This window comes from Zootoca vivipara, chromosome 2, assembly GCF_965207765.1.
Source record: "Zootoca vivipara chromosome 2, rZooViv2.hap1.1, whole genome shotgun sequence".
Lineage (NCBI taxonomy): Eukaryota > Metazoa > Chordata > Lepidosauria > Squamata > Lacertidae > Zootoca > Zootoca vivipara.
Genome location: NC_142584.1, coordinates 17,978,637 through 17,996,983, shown reverse-complemented (window position 1 = coordinate 17,996,983; position 18,347 = coordinate 17,978,637). Strand labels below are relative to the sequence as shown.

The window sequence follows — 18,347 nt, the reverse complement described above, 5'->3', positions numbered from 1 at the left end:
CTCCGGCCGAACCCTCGGATTCCCAGAATGCAGTGCGCGGGCACGTGTCCTCCTCTTTCTCCTCCGCCCATTGAGGGAGGTGGGCGGGGCGAGGAACGTCACGTATTGTTCGGTCAAATCGCGGCGCGCTCTTTTCTCCCTCTCTGGAATGCCGTAGGCGTAGGGGCAGCCGGCAGCGCGCGCGCCGAGTAGAACCGCGCATGCGCGAATAGCTGGTTTGCAGCTCCGCTGGCTGCAGTAGAAATGTGAACGTTCCATTCCGTCGTCCTAAAGCGCCTCGGTGCAGCAGAGCAGAGCTGCCAGTGGGCCCGGTGGCATTTTGCTCCTTCCCGCATGTGCCAGCCATCGAATTATAGAATTGTGGGGAATTGGAAGGGGACCCGAGGGTCATCTAGTCCAACCCCCCCTGAGATGCAGGGATCTTTAACTACAGCATCCATTCAGCTTCTGCTTTGAAATCTCCCAAGGAAAGAGAGTCCATCGCCTCTCGTGGGAGTCTGTTCCACTGCTGAAAAGGCTCTTGCTGTTTTTTTCCTAATGTACTTTAGTCGGAAAGAAATGTCTACTCAGCCCGGAAGTTCTGCCCTCCTGAGTCGAGGAGGTCCTTGCAAGCGGGTATGCGGAGGATCGCCATCTCAGGCTTTCGACTTCAATCCTATGCATGTTTAACTGGGGGTAAGGCGCAGTGGGAAATTCCTGCGCTGCAGAATCATTTTCCAGGTTCAGCCTCCTCATTTCAGAGCAAGACTTGTTGAACTCAGCTTGAACTTAACTTGCGAGTAGACATGCACAGCATCACGCCATAAATCACGAAATGAAATCTATGAGCGACTTGTTTATTACTTGTGTTGTTATCACTTAAGTTTAAACACTGGAATTTAAAGAGGCTTTTAAAAAAAAAAACCTAAACATCTTTTTAAAAGTGCATACCCTCCAACATTTCTCTAATGAAATTAGTGATGTCCCATTCCATAATGATAATTTTACTATTTATACCCCATATATCTGTATCCATGGGGCCTCTTTTAAAGGACTCACTTTGTATAAAAAGGTGAAGGGACCCCTGACCATTAGGTCCAGTCGTGACCAACTCTGGGGCGCTCATCTCGCTTTATTGGCTGAGGGACAGGGCCGGCTCATCATAGACCCCCGGTGGTGCAGGGCACCATGGCGCCGGCCCGGCAGGAGGGCGCCGCGAGCTGCGCCCACCCCTGGCCGGCCGGCCCGCTGCGCAGCTGCACGCGGCGCCCACCTGCCCACCGCGCTGGGAAACGGGGCGGGAGGGCGCCGGAGAGATCACGCTGTGTCTGCCCGCCTGCCCGCCGCGCAGCAGCGCTGCGCCCACTGCGTTGGGAAACGGGGCGGAAGGGCGGCGGAGAGATCCGGCGCACCATGGCGACAGGCGCGCTTAAGACGGCGCTGCTGAGGGAGCCGGGGTACAGCTTCCAGGTCATGTGGCCAGCATGACAAAGCCGCTTCTGGCGAACCAGAGCAGCGCACGGAAACGCTGTTTACCTTCCCGCCGGAGCGGTACCTATCTATCTACTTGCACTTTGAACTGCTAGGTTGGCAGGAGCGGGGACCGAGCAACAGGAGCTCACCCTGTCGCGGGGATTGGAACCACCGACCTTCTGATCGGCAAGCCCTGGGCTTAGGCTCTGTGGTTTAACCCACAGCGCCACCCGCGTCCCTCTACACAAACATAATAAAACATTTTAAGAAAACACCTTCCCTATACAGGATTGCCTTCGGACGGCTCGGAGGTCGGATAACTCCATACCCTCCGACATCTCTCCAATGAAAATAACGACATCCCAAGGAAAAGTGGGACATTCTGGGATCAAATCAGAAACCGGGATGGCTTTTCTAAATCAGGGACGTCGCTGGAAAATAGGGACACTTGGAGGGTCTGAAAGTTTCGGGGTGGGGGGGATGTGCCCTATCAATGCGGCTGGCGATAGCATTAGAGTGGCCGGAACCTTCGAAGCGAGCTGCGCGCAGGACGGAGCAGAAAAAGGCCCTGCACTGTACGGCAACAGGGGGAGCGGATTTCCATTACTCACAAAGCCGGAGGTGGAAAGGAAAGGAAAGAAAGAAAGAAAGGCCAGCAAGATGTTGCCTTCCCTCCAGGAGTCCGTAGACGGAGACGACAGAGAGCTGGAGAGCAGCGAGGAAGGGAGCGGCTTGCCGGAGGATCGGAAATCAGAGCGCAGCAGCAACAGCTATTATTGTCTGTACGGCTACCAAGGCTGCAGGTGAGGGGGGGTGTAGCTGGTGGGCTTCGTCGCGGCGTCTCCCCCCCCCCCACCCCCGGTTCTGCAGCATGCATGCATAGCATAGAATTGCAAAGTTGGAAGGGACCCGGAGGAATCATCTAGTCCAACCCCCTGCAATGTCCCATGCGAGGATCAAACCCGAAACCTTGGCAACATGCTCTACCAACACCCTTCCCCTCTCGTCCTTTATGGCCCCTTATTTCAGCGTAGCGTTTGGGAGGCGTGCACCAGCGGCTGCCTTCAATGAATCTGGCTGATCTTTTTTCCCTTTAAAAGCTATTGCCCTTCCCCACATCCTATGGTACTGAACTTCATTCATCGAATGGCTTCCGCTCCACAAATGCATCTTAGTGCTTTTCATAAAGCCGGCTAAACTAGCAGCCTCCGTTCCATTCAGGGGTGCCAAGTTGAATAAAATGTTGGGGAGAGGGGTGTCAAGGTAGCCCTACTCTGCATAATCAAATTGCATGGCACACAATTTGAACGGAAATGCCCATCAACATTGCCCCACCTCGGACATGGCGCCCCACCCCCACTGCATCATGTGATCAATTATGCAGGGCAGGACCTACTACACCCCACCCCACCCCCCATATTTTATTCAAGTGGCACCCGTTTCCCGTTAACCTGCTTCCTGATCGTTTTGTAGCTGGATTTGCCAAGGATTGAACCTGTGACGTTTTCCTTTCCCAACAGTCACTAATACATAAAGCCACCCCTCCAACTCCAATTCCAATACTGTATGAACTGAAACAGTGGGGGAAAGAAGAGGGAGGTCCCATTGTTGTGCCAGTTTGCGATAGCAAACCTTCTCAAAGCAAACAGCTAGCCTGGATCCATTGATGCTTGTCTGGCTGTCCACCCAGAATGATGTGTGAAATGGAACACGTCTTGAGTTGGAGGGAAGCTTACTGATCTTGCCTTTTCAGTTCCTCCCTTCCCCACCACCGTTGTTTTCTGTGGGCACCCTGTTCTTCTTGCAATGTCTTCGGTGCTTTGGGGGTTTGTGCTTATATGATTTGTGTGTTTCTGTAGGTGTTTTCATAACTGGTTAGATCCTTCTCCCCCACCCCTCCCAGGTTGCACCAGGGTGTAGACAGCGATGATGGGAGCCCAAGCAGCACAACATCTGAAACTCCGTCTTCTGCTGATTTCAGGTAAACCAACATGGGAAACCCATTGAGATCTTCTGAATCCTTCTCTGCTAATTAGAATGTGCATAGCTGTGGTGCAGCGGGATTCTAAAATCTGAACCAAATTCTTCTGAGCATTGTGAACTTTCTGTAGTGAGACGTTTCCGTAGTATGATGAGGTGGCAATGAAAATAAGAATTCTTCATTTGGTGGGCATGCTTAGGCTAAGAGCAGCCGAGAACAATCTTGCCCCACCTAGTGCTCTCCAAATATTTTGGGCTACAGGGGTTCTCCAACCTTTTTGGGCCCTGGGGACATGTTTGGAAATCTAAGAAACAGTCATGGGGACCGTAAAATATCCATTTAACAAACAAACAAACAAAAAAACTACTGGTCCACCCGCAAACCAAGCAAAACACTTACACCCCCTCAAAGCAAATAAAAAGCAGATTAAAAAAAGCAGGCCACTCCCCCAAATAGTCAACCCACTTCCAACCAAACAACAAGGGAGCAAAGCAAACAGACAATAGCATCATTTAAAAAACAACAGCAGCAGCCCTAAAAGGGGCAGGGGACCTTGGTGGGTGCCAAGGACTGTGTCTGAGGGCACCACATGGGTGGGGGACCCCAGGAAGGCAAGTTTCATCGGCCCCAGCCAGCATGCTAGTAGTCAGGTGTAGGGTTGGGCGATGTATTGATACATCGTCCAAAATCGGTTTGAAGTCCACATCATGATAACGGTTCCATAACATATGACATAAAAATAAATTGCAAATCTCGATGTGTTTGTGCACTATGTAAAAAAATTTGATGTGGGGGGAAACCGTGAAGCCAGTCATCGGTTCTCTCGTGATTCCTGCTTCCCCTGTTGCTCTGCACTATAAAATAACAGTTGTAACAACATGTTAAAGGTAGGTAAAATGTATCCGTTTTAGACCCCTAAGTAAAGGTAAAGGACCCCTGGATGGGTAAGTCCAGTTGAAATCGACTATGGGGTGTAGTGCTCCTCTCTAGCACCACCTGTATCCCTTTCCACTCTAAGTAGTAGCATTTGCCAGCACAATACCCTGTTCGCCTCTACATAGTTACATCTTTATTTCAGACATCATCATATGTTGGCATATAATGATGTTTAGCTGAGGATACCTCACAATGTTGAAAGCCAGGGACCCAGGTGGCGCTGTGGGTTATACCACTGAGCCTAGGGCTTGTTGATCAGAAGGTCGGCGGTTCGAATCCCTGTGACGGGGTGAGCTCCTGTTGCTTGGTCCCAGCTCCTGCCAACCTAGCAGTTCGAAAGCACATCATAGTGCAAGTAGATAAATAGGTACCGCTCCGGGGCGAAGGTAAACGGCGTTTCCATGTGCTGCTCTGGTTTGCCAGAAGCGGCTTTGTCATGCTGGCTACATGACCTGGAAGCTATACGCCGGCTCCCTCGGCCAATAATGCGAGATGAACGTGCAACCCCAGAGTCGGTCACGACTGGACCTAATGGTCAGGGGTCCCTTAACCTTTATCTCACAATGTTGAAAGCCAGGTATCGCCCAGCCCTAGTCAGGGGTGATGGGAGTTCAACAACATTAGGAGGGCACCAGGTTGGGGAAGGCAGGGCTAGGACTTGGCGGCCATTTTTAGTGGCTCGCTGTGATGGGTTTGCTCTGATGATCAGCGCTTTAACTTTTTCACAACAAGTTGAAATACAACCCCAAACTGGAAACTGGCACCTGTTTGTTCAGAAGCCCTTGCATCTAATCACAGATGTTCAAGAGCTGGTTGTGATTGATCAGTCTTGGGCAGAGGCGTAGTGTGTGTGTGTGGGGGGGGGTGCTGTAGGGGCTGTGGCCCTGGGTGCAATTTTGAGAGGGGGCGCAAATGGGCGCCCCATAGCAGGCTCCTTCATCAGAGCCTGGCTCAGCACCAGAAAGAGCATATGCTCCGCTGGTGATCTTTGGTACCGACTAAGGCTGCGATCCCAGCCATTCCTACCCAGAAGTAACTCATACGGAATTCAGTGGGGCTCACTCCCAGGTAAGTGGGGCTAGAATTGCAGCCGAGTGGCTAGTCGAAAGTCAACAGTGTGTTTTGTTTTCATTTATGAAGCCTCTCTTTGGTGGACACTAACTTACCGGCCGAAGCAGAGATGGAACTGCGTAGCTTCGTTGCCAAACACCTTGCCAAAGGAGCCTTTTTTGAAGGGATGGGCAATGTTGCATCTGTGGAGTTGAGGTAAGAATCCACATGATTCTCTCCGCACCCTGGTGCCAAATAACCTTTTTGCAGGAACAAGATGTGTTATGATTGCGACTTCTGCCCAGCCTTCCTTTTCCTCCTCTCACTCCCACCTTTCCCCAGCTCTGCTGCAGTTTGCCAGGTGAGGATCCGTAGCATGTTAAGAGATTTTGGCTTTCTAAAGAATACAATGGAAAACAGTATATGTGGGGACTGGAGCCTCTGGTGGGGTTCGCACATTGGCTGTGACACGTAGCAACTGGAAATGAATGACAGTTTTGTTAGTAATAAGTGGTTATCGTGTGTCAGATCATACGTAGTAAAGCTACCCTGGAAACTTAGTTTTAGTCTGAAGGCAACTGCTGGGAAATTTCATTCCTTTCTTGTGTCTCTGAAATTTTTGAAGAAGGCTCAAAAGTTACACAACCTTTCGCTTTCAAATAAAAATATGATACAGTCATACCTCGGTTTAAGTACACCTCGGTTTGAGCATTTTCAGTTTAAGTACTCCGCGGACCTGTCTGGAACGGAATAATCCACTTTCCATTACTTTCAATGGGGAAGTTCGCTTCAGGTTAAGTACGCTTCAGGTTAAGTATGGACTTCCGGAACCAATTACACTCATACCTCGGGTTAAGTACGCGTCAGGCTGAGTACTCCGCGGTCCCGTCTGGAACAGATTAATCCACTTTCCATTACTTCCAATGGGAAAGTTCGCTTCAGGTTAAGTACGCTTCAGGTTAAGTACAGACTTCCGGAACCAATTGTGTTTGTAAACCGAGGTACCACTGTATTAGGAGCAGCTCTGCTTACACTGCCATGGTTATATTTTCTTGCCACTATAGTGTGCCAAGAGTAGCTGGCATAGGAATCCATATTGCATACAGGCCATGACTCATATTTTAAACTACCTGGAGTGTCAATGTGTTTTAGAGTTTAGGATAGCTAAAGGTATAATGGCCCTTGGTGATTAAAAGCAAACTGAAATACATAATCTTCACTAAAATCTTGACCATTTTATAAGCGTGTGTTTTTCTTGTCGTTTGGCAGCAGTCCAATCCTGATTTAGTTGGGAATAAGCCCCATTGAGCTTAGGGAGATTTATGAGTAAACGAGGGCTGTCGGCTGATTAATGAAGTCTTAGTTGATTAATCAAATGGATTTTAATCAATGGACAGTGCAATTGTATCTACTCAGAAACAAGTCCCATTGAGTTTGGTGGGGCCTACTCCCAGGTAAACAGTGCCTGCCAGTGACAATTTTTAGAAGTACTTGTTCAAAACAGTTAACATTATAATGAAAAATGTATTGTCCGGTCAAACAGTGATGCCATTTTAGCTTGTTAAAAAGGTATTTAATAAATTAATGTAACTAAATAATTGATTAAATGTGGACCGGGGTACACACGTCAAAAACAGGGGTGGAGGGGAAGTGAAGGGCATAGTCCCTCTTTTCTGTCTGAAAGGACAGTCCTGCGCCCCACCCACCTTTTCCATGCTCCCAGAAATGCCTGGATTAGAGGCATTTAAGCAACAGGAAGATAGCTGCACCTGTCATTCACACAAACCTGTTCTGGTCTCTTTTCCTCCCATTTCTACAGCTCAAAGCCTAAATTGTCCTTTTGTCTCCAGCTCCCTTTGATCTCCAAAAGCTGTTTTCAAAATGCATGCCAAAAAGAAAAGAGAGGGTTATTATCAATGGGGTAGGGGAGGATAGGAAAGGGACTCACAGGAACTGAATGCATGGAATGGATGAGCCCTTAGCCTGGGAGCCATGAACAGCTGGATCTTAAGCAGTTGGCCCAGATCTCTTCAATTGCTTCTGTGCTTTTTCCCTACGTTTCTGTTGCTTTTGTGTTTTATTCTGTAAACCTGCCCTGCGATTTTCAGATAAAGGGCAGTAAGTAAATTCAATAAATAGTAATAATTCTATGGCAGACATTGCTTTGTTTTAAAAATGCCCAACTTGGCTGTATTTAACTCCATTAAGACATCACCTACAATTTGTTTACTCCTGAACGCAGGGTTAAGGGAAGGGTGATTTTTGAACTCTTGGGGCAAATTTTTGAGGTATAGCAAATAAGTTAATGGAGGCATAAATCAACCTTTATTGACACTAGATTGAAGTGGCTGGGTAGAATCCAGGATCTCAGGCAAGTGATGAGTTTATAATGTGATTGGCGAGTGGACAGATTATGGTGAGAGATAAAAGAATAAAAATCACTCTGTGATTAATTCAGAATTTCTCTTTTCAGTATTCCAGAAAGCCAAGTTGGTTGTTACTACTGCCTCTTCCAGCCAGAAAAATGTACAGAAATGGCAAACGCAGAATTGAGCAGCTGTCCTCTAGACTACGTGATCTGTTTTTTGGGAGGCTCAGAGAAGGGACTTGAACTATATCCTTTTATCTTTGGTGATGTGTGTGTGTGTGTGTAAGAGGAGACTATGAGCGGAAAAGTCATTTTTTTAGTTGATAATACTGTGGTTGCTTCATTGAATTCAGCCAAAGATGACAGCATGCAAACCACTGCATATGTATGCCATAGCTGTCAACTTTTCCCTTTTCTCGCAAGGAATCCTATTTGGAATAAGGGAATTTCCCTTAAAAAAAAAGGAAAAGTTGATAGCTATGATGTATGCCCTGATCATTCTTTTGTGGTTTTGGCTATAAACATCTGAGAATACTGGTTTCGTTTTACTTTTTATTATTATTTAAAGTATGCACCATTTTTCCAGGGTTGTATTTGGAAAACAAGGCAAAAGCTATTCAAAAACCAGGTTGAAAGAATTCCCCCACCCTCCAAAGGCTGACAAATATATTTTCACACCTGAAAGTAATTTCTTAGTGCACAAAGAACATAAGAGATGTGCAACAGACTCACAAACTCGATTTCAATCTTTTCCTGAAAAACGGTGTGCCGATTTCACCATCCCCATGTACCTAAATCGATGTAGTCTGTTTTATCATGCTTCTGATGGCACACATCTGAAGGTGTCATCTGCTCTTTGAATTCAACCATTCCTTGAATTAGATGCATTTGGAGGGCTTTTTTTTGTCTTTCCATAATAGTTAGAAATTAAGGGCTGCAGAGCCTGGACCTTAACAACAGATGCACTTCAGATGCTTTAACAAACGCATCGTTTCCTTAAGAGTTTACATTCAGACTTGAGCTTGACAGATATGTTCAGGACCTGAAAATTAACCTGGATTTAGAGGTAAGCGTTGATCGCTGTTGGTTTATGTGGCTCTCTGCTCAGGGGATTCAAGTTTTGACTTCACAGTTAACTACAAAAAAACGTACCAACCTTCATTGGAATAATACTGCCTGGGATTTAAATGGCTTCACAATGGTTTCTAGGTTCTTGTGTTGGGCTTGTGTTTCTGAAATGCAGCTCCCCCCATGCTTGCAGGGTGAAGCCACGTCTGCATCTTGGGGGGTTTCAAGAGCAGTTTGTGGTGCAGTTTGGAGGTTCTGCTACTTTAAAGGCAGGGGAGTGACTACGTTCCCACATGTGCCTAAAGCAGCTCTTCTGATTTCCACCATTATCTTGCTTCTGCTGAGCTGTTTGATTCAAGATGACAGCTCTTGTTGGCCTTGCATGATTTGGAATTAAGAATGAATGTTAGCTGCAGGATCCATGAGCAGAGATTGTCAGGAGTCGTTCAGCTGAACTAAACTTTGTGGTTCCATGTAAAAGTTTCACTCTTTTCATTTCGTTGCAGCAAGATAATCTGGAAATTTGTGTCAAGCCTCTCTTGGCGACTTGGTTTGAGGATTCAATCTGTCCTATTCAGAGAGTGGTTAAACTTTTCCAGGAGAACCTTTCCTTTGTGTTACATGCCGTGAGTACCATTTCACACATCCCAGAACTACTTTTCTGTTCAACTCATTGCTTTTTGGCAGCTTGCAGTTGCAGTTCTGTTTGCACATGGAAATATAACTCTTGTCAAAGAGAAAACCCCATTAATAGTGCTTTAGTTTATTGCTGAATTAGCCATGGTGCCCTAATAATAATAATAATAATAATAATAATAATAATAATAATACCCCGTCCATCTGGCTGGGTTTCCCCAGCCACTCTGGGTGGCTCCCAACAGAATATTAATAATAAAAAAGCGACAACATAAAAAAACTTCCCTAAACAGGGCTGCCTTAAGATGTCTTCTAAAAGTCAGAGAGTTGTTTATATCCTTGACATCTGATGGGAGGGTGTTCCACACGGCGGGCGTCACCACTGAGAAGGCCCTCTGCCTGGTTCCCTGCAACCTCACTTCTCGCAGGGAGGGAACCACCAGAAAGGCCCTTGGAGCTGGACCTCAGTGTCAGGGCTTAATTATGAGGGTGGAGATGCTCCTTCAGGTATATTGGGCCGAGGCTGTTTAGGGCTTTAAAGGTCAGCACCAACACTGAATTGTGATTGGAAATGTACTGGGAGCCAATGTAGGTCTTTCAGGACCAGTGTTATATGGTCTCGGCGGCCACTCCCAGTCACCAGTAAGTAAACCTCAGTCTAAGTAGAGGACGGACCAGGTGTTTGGACCATTGATCAGGAATGTAGGTTTTATAACGGGTCGACATTTCCCTTGTCCAGTAATGCAAGAGGACATTAAACTTCCCACTTTAAAATATTAAATCCTGATTGATGACTCACACAACCCTTACTTCTTCTACTGCAGCTGAGGTTTACTTTCATGTGCTTAACAAAGACACGCAGAGTAAAATCCATTGATTTTTAGAGAGAGGAAAAATCCATTTATCCTTAGAGAAACAGCTTCTCTACAGATGAGAGTCTGGTAGGCAAAGTATTGAGTTTGGACCCGGATGATGTGAGATTGAAATCCTGCTTGGCCAGGAAGCTCCCTAGGGGACTTTAGCTTAATGGTCACCATATATCAAATAATCCATGTTGTAAGGATAAAATAAGTGGAGTGGGGGATATTTACTTTGAAGAGAAATTGCGTTGGTTACCATCATATACATGACTGTGAGGAACTAAATCCCACTAAATACAGTGGGACTTAATCCCAGGTAAGTGGGTGCAGGAGTGCGGCCTGAGTCTACACCAGGTGTGACTCGCCAGAAGTTGTGGGGCTTTAGCTGCCAGCATCTCTTACCACTGAGCATGCTGTGCTGTGGCTGATGGGAGTTGGAGTCCAGCGATATTTGAAGAGCCGCAGGTTAGCCACTCCAGTCTACCTCATTATACAGAACACTTACATTATAACTTTCCTGTTTCAAGGCTTTGAGTTGCACTCCAGTTGAAGTTAAAGCGCCCGATGAAAGGACAAAGAAGGATATTAACAGGTAAGAGAAAACCACCCGTTAAGATTGCCTTTCTCATAGGTAGCTTGGCTTGTTACACGGCAGCTGCCTTGCCCTCTCCCTGCCTTGAGCTTAGTGATGAACACGTTCTTTTAAAAATGCACATTCTTTCTCAGGTTCCTTAGAGCTGCAAGCCTTCAAGATCTTGTCCGGGAAGCCACAATGACTTCCTTGTGTATGGCAATGACCGAGGAACGACGCACGCCGGTGGTGATTGACTGCAGTGGGCCACAGCCTCAGTTCCACAATGCAGGTGAGATTTGCAGGCAAGAGAGAGTGTCAGTCTTCAGAGTGTGGCTAGCAATGGGAAATGCTTGTAGTCTTCAATATTGCTTTAAAATGACACTTGTTTATTTTGGGAGGATCTTTCCATGCCGCAAGAGTTCTCAGGACACATATTCTGGGGTGTGGAGTTCGTCTACCGGTTTGGTCCTCCAGTTATCCTACGCTTTAGATTACATTGCAAAGCTCGGGTTGTCCAATGGTCTTCTTGTCATGAGTTGTCATTATGGACCAAGGCTACGGTTGTGATTGAATTGTCCCATGTACAGTTTTTTTTCCAATTTGTTGCTTTTTAAGAAGCACTGGCAAATTGTCAGGCTGTTGGACTACAGTGCAGGTTTTTTATCTTATTTTTAAAAATGGTCTTCATGGTGCACTTTTGACTTGGAGCAATGCTATGTAGCCACAACATAGAATAGGGTTGCCATACGTCCAGAATTTCCTGGACATATCCTGAATACTGCAGTCGGAAGCAGTGTCCAGGAGGAAATCGTTAAAATGTCCAGGAAAACAACAAGAAATGGGTCCAACAACTTTGGCCAACACCCCCCCCCCCAAAAAAAACAGTAGCAGCTGAACATCAAAGAGCCATGCTGGATCAAACCGAGGGTCCTTCTAGTCTAGCATTATTTCTCCCTCATTGGCCAAGCAGATACCTCCACAAGCAGCCATCCTATGGTGTTGCCCCCAAACAATGGTTTACTGTGCCATTCAGCCTTAGTAATTTCCCAGTTATAAATACTGTATGTCAGATAAGTTCATCTACTTACATGGCACTCATGAGAGAGGGTAATGGCCTTCTTGCTCCATCCTAAGACTCTGCATTCTGCATGTTTCCATTCCTGGATGGCTTAGTTGGTAAGTTGTTGTTGTTTAGTCATGTCCGACTCTTCGTGACCCCATGGACCAGAACACGCCAGGCACTCCTGTCTTCCACTGCCTCCTGCAGTTTGGTCAAACTCATGTTAGTAGCTTCAAGAACACTATCCAACCATCTCGTCCTCTGTCGTCCCCTTCTCCTTGTGCCCTCAATCTTTCCCAACATCAGGGTCTTTTCCATGGAGTCTTCTCTTCTCATGAGGTGGCCAAAGTACTGGAGCCTCAGCTTCACGATCTGTCCTTCCAGTGAGCACTCAGGGCTGATTTCCTTAAGAATAAATAGGTTTGATCTTCTTGCAGTCCATGGGACTCTCAAGAGTCTCCTCCAGCACCATAATTCAAAAGCATCAATTCTTCGGCGATCAGCCTTCTTTATGGTCCAGCTCTCACTTCCATACATCACTACTGGGAAAACCATAGCTTTAACTATACGGACCTTTGTCGGCAAGGTGATGTCTCTGCTTTCTAAGATGCTGTCTAGGTTTGTCATTGCTTTTCTCCCAAGAAGCAGGCGTCTTTTAATTTCGTGACTGCTGTCACCATCTGCAGTGATCAAGGAGCCCAAGAAAGTAAAATCTCTCACTGCCTCCATTTCTTCCCCTTCTATTTGCCAGGAGGTGATGGGACCAGTGGCCATGATCTTGGTTTTTTTGATGTTGAGCTTCAGACCATATTTTGCGCTCTCCTCTTTCACCCTCATTTAGAGGTTCTTTAATTCCTCCTCACTTTCTGCCATCAAAGTTGTGTCATCTGCATGGTGCTAACAATGCCAAGGTTGCAAGTTTGATTCCTGTATGGGACAGCTGCATATTCCTGCAATGCAGGGGGAGTTGGACTAGATCAGGCATCCCCAAACTGCAGCCCTCCAGATGTTTTGGCCTACAACTCCCATGATCCCTAGCTAACAGGACCAGTGGTCGGGGAAGATGGGCATTGTAGTCCAAAACATCTGGAGGGCCGAACTAAATGATCCTCAGGGTCCCTTCCAGCTCTACGATTCTATGATTTCTAAGAGGTCAGCACTTGCCTCCACTCTCCCCTCTAGCAATCACAAATGGCTTTTCATATATTATTTTCTTACATCGTACAGATCATGTTTCTCATGTTATTTACAGGGCTTATAAGGAGAAGACACACCGGCTTTTTGGAAATTCCTATAATACTTTGTTTTATTTCCAAATATGTCTCAGGCAGCGACAAATTCTGTGAATACTGGATGCAAGCATTTCTCAACGGCTCTGAAGGGGGAAATCCATTTCTCTTCCGACAAATACTGGAGAACTTTAAATTGAAGGTAACACATTATTGTTATGCAGGCAACCCCCCATTTATGTGGGGGTTACGTTCCGAGGCAACCACCCATTAAAGTGGAATTGCCTGTATTTGGAACACCATCGAAAAAGCCTGCAAACACCCTGTTCTGCCCCTTTTTGTGATGTTTTTGGGCCACTTCCGAGTTCGGTGCAATTTGCGCATGCACAATTGTGCACATTTCATACGCCCCTAAAATGGTCACTGCCTATACTTGAGTCAGTGGAAATAGTTTAGATTTCTGGATACCTTCACACGCTGCCTATGAATTGAGGATGAATCCCATTCACTCTGGCAGTGTTTAATGTTGGGGTGGCCCCAAACTATTAGCCAGTTTAGCCAAAGAACTAACTATGATATCAAGACCTGACTCACCTGAAGCGAGTAACAAAATTCTTACTGGTTTCTTATATCCCTTTGCCTTTCCACATTCCATGAACTTGAATCTCTGTGTTTTAGCATACATTAATCTGCAACTAGATACTATGACCAGAAATTTTTGTATAGAAGAAAATGAACTGTATGCTCTAGGTAAGTACCATAAAGGTGGCAGCAATTGCTGGGTGTAATCGAGTGAAATTTAGACTGTGATCCTATCGCTGCTTACTTGTCCCATTGAAGCTGAGAAGACACACATAGGATTGTGCTGTCACTAATTTCAAATTAAGGATGAGCTATTCCTACGGAAATTCTTGTTTATTGCTCCCAACGCATATATTGACATGGAATAGACAGGAGTCCTGAAACAGCTGCATCTATATGTGTGTTGGTACACAATCAGTCAGTCTATAAAAGCAAGATTGGCAGTCATACCGAGCAGCTGATTTGCATGGGGAGTCAATCCTGCCCCTTTGCTCTCAACAGCTGATCTTGTGCTATTGCCAGTTTTCATTCCGGGCTACGTGCACACAGTCCCAGTGGAGATACTGGGGCAGGAAATGTCCGCAATTTGCCTGTTTGCATGTATAGTTTCTTCTCCATCTAGAGATGCACGTGACCAATAAATGTTCGCTGCGGTCTTTCTAGGCCATACAAGACATCAACAACCTGAAGCGCTTCATCAGGCAGGCAGAAATGAACCATTACGCTTTGTTCAAGTGCTACTTGTTTCTGAAGAACTGCGGCAGCGGAGACGTCCTCCTGAAGATTGTGAAAGTGGAACACGGCGAGATGCCGGAAGCCAAAAATGTAATAAATGTCCTCGAGGAGTTCATGAGAGAGCCGGTTTGTAACGTAAATCCTTCTCCTGAACTTGGGGCTACTGCTTACGCATTGCAGAATTAGTGCGTCTTCTGGGAGAGAAGGAAATGGTGCTTTTCAAAGAAAAGCTGAGCTGGGTTCCAGTTCCTCGCAACATTTGATCCAAGTGTCCAGAAAAGGCACACTTCTCTCTGATTTAAAGTGTAAACTGTGAGCATAGACCAACAAACCAAGTTTGTAATGAGCCTTAAAGTGGCCAGAAAGTGGAGAAATATTCTGAATCCTCATTTGTGAAATAGAATTCACTGTTTCATTTGTACTTAAAAACTTTGGGCGATTAGAGGACTCTTGCATTTCCTCTCTTTTGTGGAAAAAGTTCTCTTTCATTAACTTATTGTGTGAAAGCTAATTACTTTCTTTTCTTACTTTGGGAATAGGAGGTTATATCGCTTGAAGCCTTCCACAACTGGACCAAAACCGCATTTTCATGTCAGTGATGGTGTTAGGGTTACCTATTAAGAAAACAGTTAATTAAAGCAACCCCAGCGGATCATGATTCAATATTCTGATCAGGTTTAAGAATATAAATTGATGGAAGATTGATCACAAATAACACTTAAAAAAATTATAATATTATACTATCATTGAATTTATTAGCTGTCCTTTACCCGCAGGTCCCAGGGTGTGTTACAAAAATTAAACGGTCAGAACAGATTACAGTGAAACAACCCAAAAAAATTCTGCTTCGTACTTTGCTTGTGCATCGCGACTTGATCCGGAATATCTTTGTGTAGAGTTTCTGAATGGCATTTGCCTTGAGGTTGTGACTGCAAGACTGTAAAAGCCAAGTACCTGGAAATCTGTGCAGACAACCAGATTATTTTTTTATTAAATGAAATCGGCTCTTGCCACCTGCTTTCTCGCAATCCCCTGGAGTTAAAAAAAAAAGTAAAATAACCTGGGGTTGTGAAATGAGGGAGCCCTTTAAAAGGTAACCTGTTTGTGGAGGCCGGGACCACTGCTTTTTCAAGCTCTGGGGTGTTTTGAGATGCAGTTTGAGGATGCTCTTAGAGCAGCAGCTGAGATAAAATTCCCCATGCCCGTAGGCCTATTTATTTAGAAGCTGGAATCCTTGTCACCAGACATTTCGCCCGGGAAGGTATGTATGTGGGGATTAATTCAGTCCCCGCCCCACAACCTCATTCATCCTCCTGAAGAGCTAGTCGGTGGGAATATAGCTTCTTGAAATGCACTACACACACACACACAGCTCTGTTGTACGCATTTGTGCACCATCTGTGGGGGGGGTGTGTGTGTGCTTGTATGCAGAAGAAACACTCAGTTTTGGCCATATCTATCTAGAAACTGCCTCCATTCTGGATTTGTCTATATTTCGTTTAATGGAGAAATGTATCGTGAGAGGTTCAAGCATTTTTCGATTTTCTTTTAAACAGGGCCACTTCTAGTTTTCACCTACTCAGGGGGCACAGTCCTTCAAAAAACACTTCCCCACCCCCCAAAGGCCCCGATTCAAAAAGTTAAATTTAAGTGCCGTAATGGGCTCTGTGTATAATATACACAGAAAATCGGCAGTTTGCTGTGACCAATCGCTTGTAAAGGCGAGGAGATCTCTTAGGGGATACACGTGCAAAAACTAACCCAGCTTGGAGCAGCACAGTTAACAGTCTAGGGGGTGTGAGTTTTCCTATCCTGTGACTTGCTCTTAGGCAATCCTAGCAAGAGATCTGCATGTGGCTACCTAAGTTTATGCATGGACGGCCTCTGCTAGAGCTTGGTCTGAAAGAACCAGGCTAAAGCAATATCCGAATCCAGAGTTCAAAACAAACGACACACCCGTCAAAATAGCTGTTAATTATAGTTGTATTTGTAAAATGTGGACAAGCGCCCCCATACACACACACAAAAAACCCCAAACTTTTACATGTCGCTTTTATTTATTTATTTTTGGCATGTTTATGTTGACCACCATGTTAATAAGAAGAAAAGAAGCTGAACAGTAAACCTCAAATAGAACCCGTGCACAAATAACTCTCAGAACAAAACTATAAAGTATGTACACCATAGAAAAATATTTTGACGTTACAGCATGCTACTTTGCAAGTACTGTGTGTGCTCTAATAGCCCTTGATGGGAAAAAGCATATTCTGTTCAGCATTATTATTATTTTAAGGCAGAATTACTTCATTTGGTGCTATGATGGTTAACTATGGAGGGAGGTACTAATAGTGTAAGCAAAAGAAAAGAAAGCTCAATCGATCTAGCTTTATTCTGTAAACGTAACAGACGCTGTGGGGAGGCAGGACGTGCTTGGTGACTAATAGAGCTATTAAATTTGGTGAAAAACATTTTTACTGCATAAATTCAGCCCGTGAAATTCTGTGTGCCTTGTAAAGCGCTCTGTGTTACTAATTTGTAGTCTGGTTTGGGATTCTGGGAAGAACTTTTTCCAATTAGAAATCAGTGATTAATGATGGTATTAAAATGCATTTCCCTTCAAGCGAGTTTGCTTTTGTTTCACTTCTGTTACCGTTCTGAATAGTTGAATATAATGGGTGAAATTCAATATTACAATATTACAAATGTCAGCTGGGTTTCCCTGACCCCTCCCCCACTCCCCATTTTCACAGGGGGGGGAGCCCTCTTGTGGAAGTGAAAGCCATAGCACAGGGCTTCTGCTGATAGGTTTGTTAGGTGAATCCCACCCCTGAATCTTTGCGATAAATAGGTTCTTCAATTTGCACTATGCAGATGAAAAGAGGCTTGCAGCAAGAAGTGCTCAGATGCTTCTTACAATTGCTGGGTTTGGAAGTTAGCTTTGCATGTGAGCAACCCTCGGAGACATTGCAACAATCTGCCCCACTCGTAAACTCGAACCTGCAATAGAAAGTGACCTAGGATGTTAGGAATGTGTGCATCCACTATCACACAAATGATGTTTCACTTGAAAGGCTTTTGGGAAGATGGGAACTGAAGATTGGGCAGTGGGCTCAATATGAGCTGTTTAGAGAGTTTATGTGCAGGACTAGAAAAGTTAGTACTGTAAAATCCTTCCCTCTTCCAGGCTTGTAAAGTCGTTTTGGAGTCAAAGAACACCACCCACACATTAATGCAGGGTCACAGAGACCTGGTACAAAGATAATAGGCCTCTTTCCAAAACTGGTAGTTATGGTGAGATGGCAAATGTGTGTGGCTGAATTTGTGTGGTTATATATAGAGGCTGAGTTAGAAACCCAAATTTTCATTCTATCCTGAAACCAGATGAAATACGAGCAGCACGTAATCCCAAGAGTCTTAATATGCATGAGGTTTTGTGGGTTTTTTTGTAACTCTGGTGTAGACTTATTTCCAGTACAGTCAAACCTCGGTTCTTAAACAGCTCCGTTTTCGAACGTTTCGGCTCCCGAAAGCCAAAAACCCAGAAGTAAATGCTCTGGTTTTTGAACTTTTTTCGGAACTCGAAAATCCGATGCAGCTTCTGCTTGAGTGTAAGAAGCTCTTGCAACCAATTGGGAACTTCGCCTCGGTTGTCGTACGTTTCAGAAGTTGAATAGTCTTCCGGAATGGAATACGTTCGACAACTGAGGTTTGACTGTACTCGATTCCATTTTGACTGCCTCTAAAATGTGACGCTGCTTTGTAAGTCGATTAAGTGGGGAAAGGTTTGCCTGTTTGTAAATAAATTCAGTATTGGTT

General features: G+C 45.3%; 1 protein-coding gene across 1 annotated transcript; it reads left to right on the top strand.

Annotated features, from left to right (window-relative positions):
- Positions 1-1,982: 1,982 nt before the first annotated feature.
- On the top strand, positions 1,983-17,151 carry C2H17orf75 (chromosome 2 C17orf75 homolog). Its single transcript, XM_088661383.1, has 10 exons — positions 1,983-2,255; positions 3,356-3,433; positions 5,510-5,635; positions 7,893-8,035; positions 8,798-8,853; positions 9,362-9,481; positions 10,879-10,943; positions 11,078-11,214; positions 13,313-13,416; positions 14,460-17,151. The coding sequence occupies exons 1-10, from the start codon at positions 2,113-2,115 to the stop codon at positions 14,715-14,717; spliced, it is 1,230 nt and encodes a 409-aa protein (XP_088517509.1). The 5' UTR covers positions 1,983-2,112; the 3' UTR covers positions 14,718-17,151.
- Positions 17,152-18,347: the final 1,196 nt, after the last annotated feature.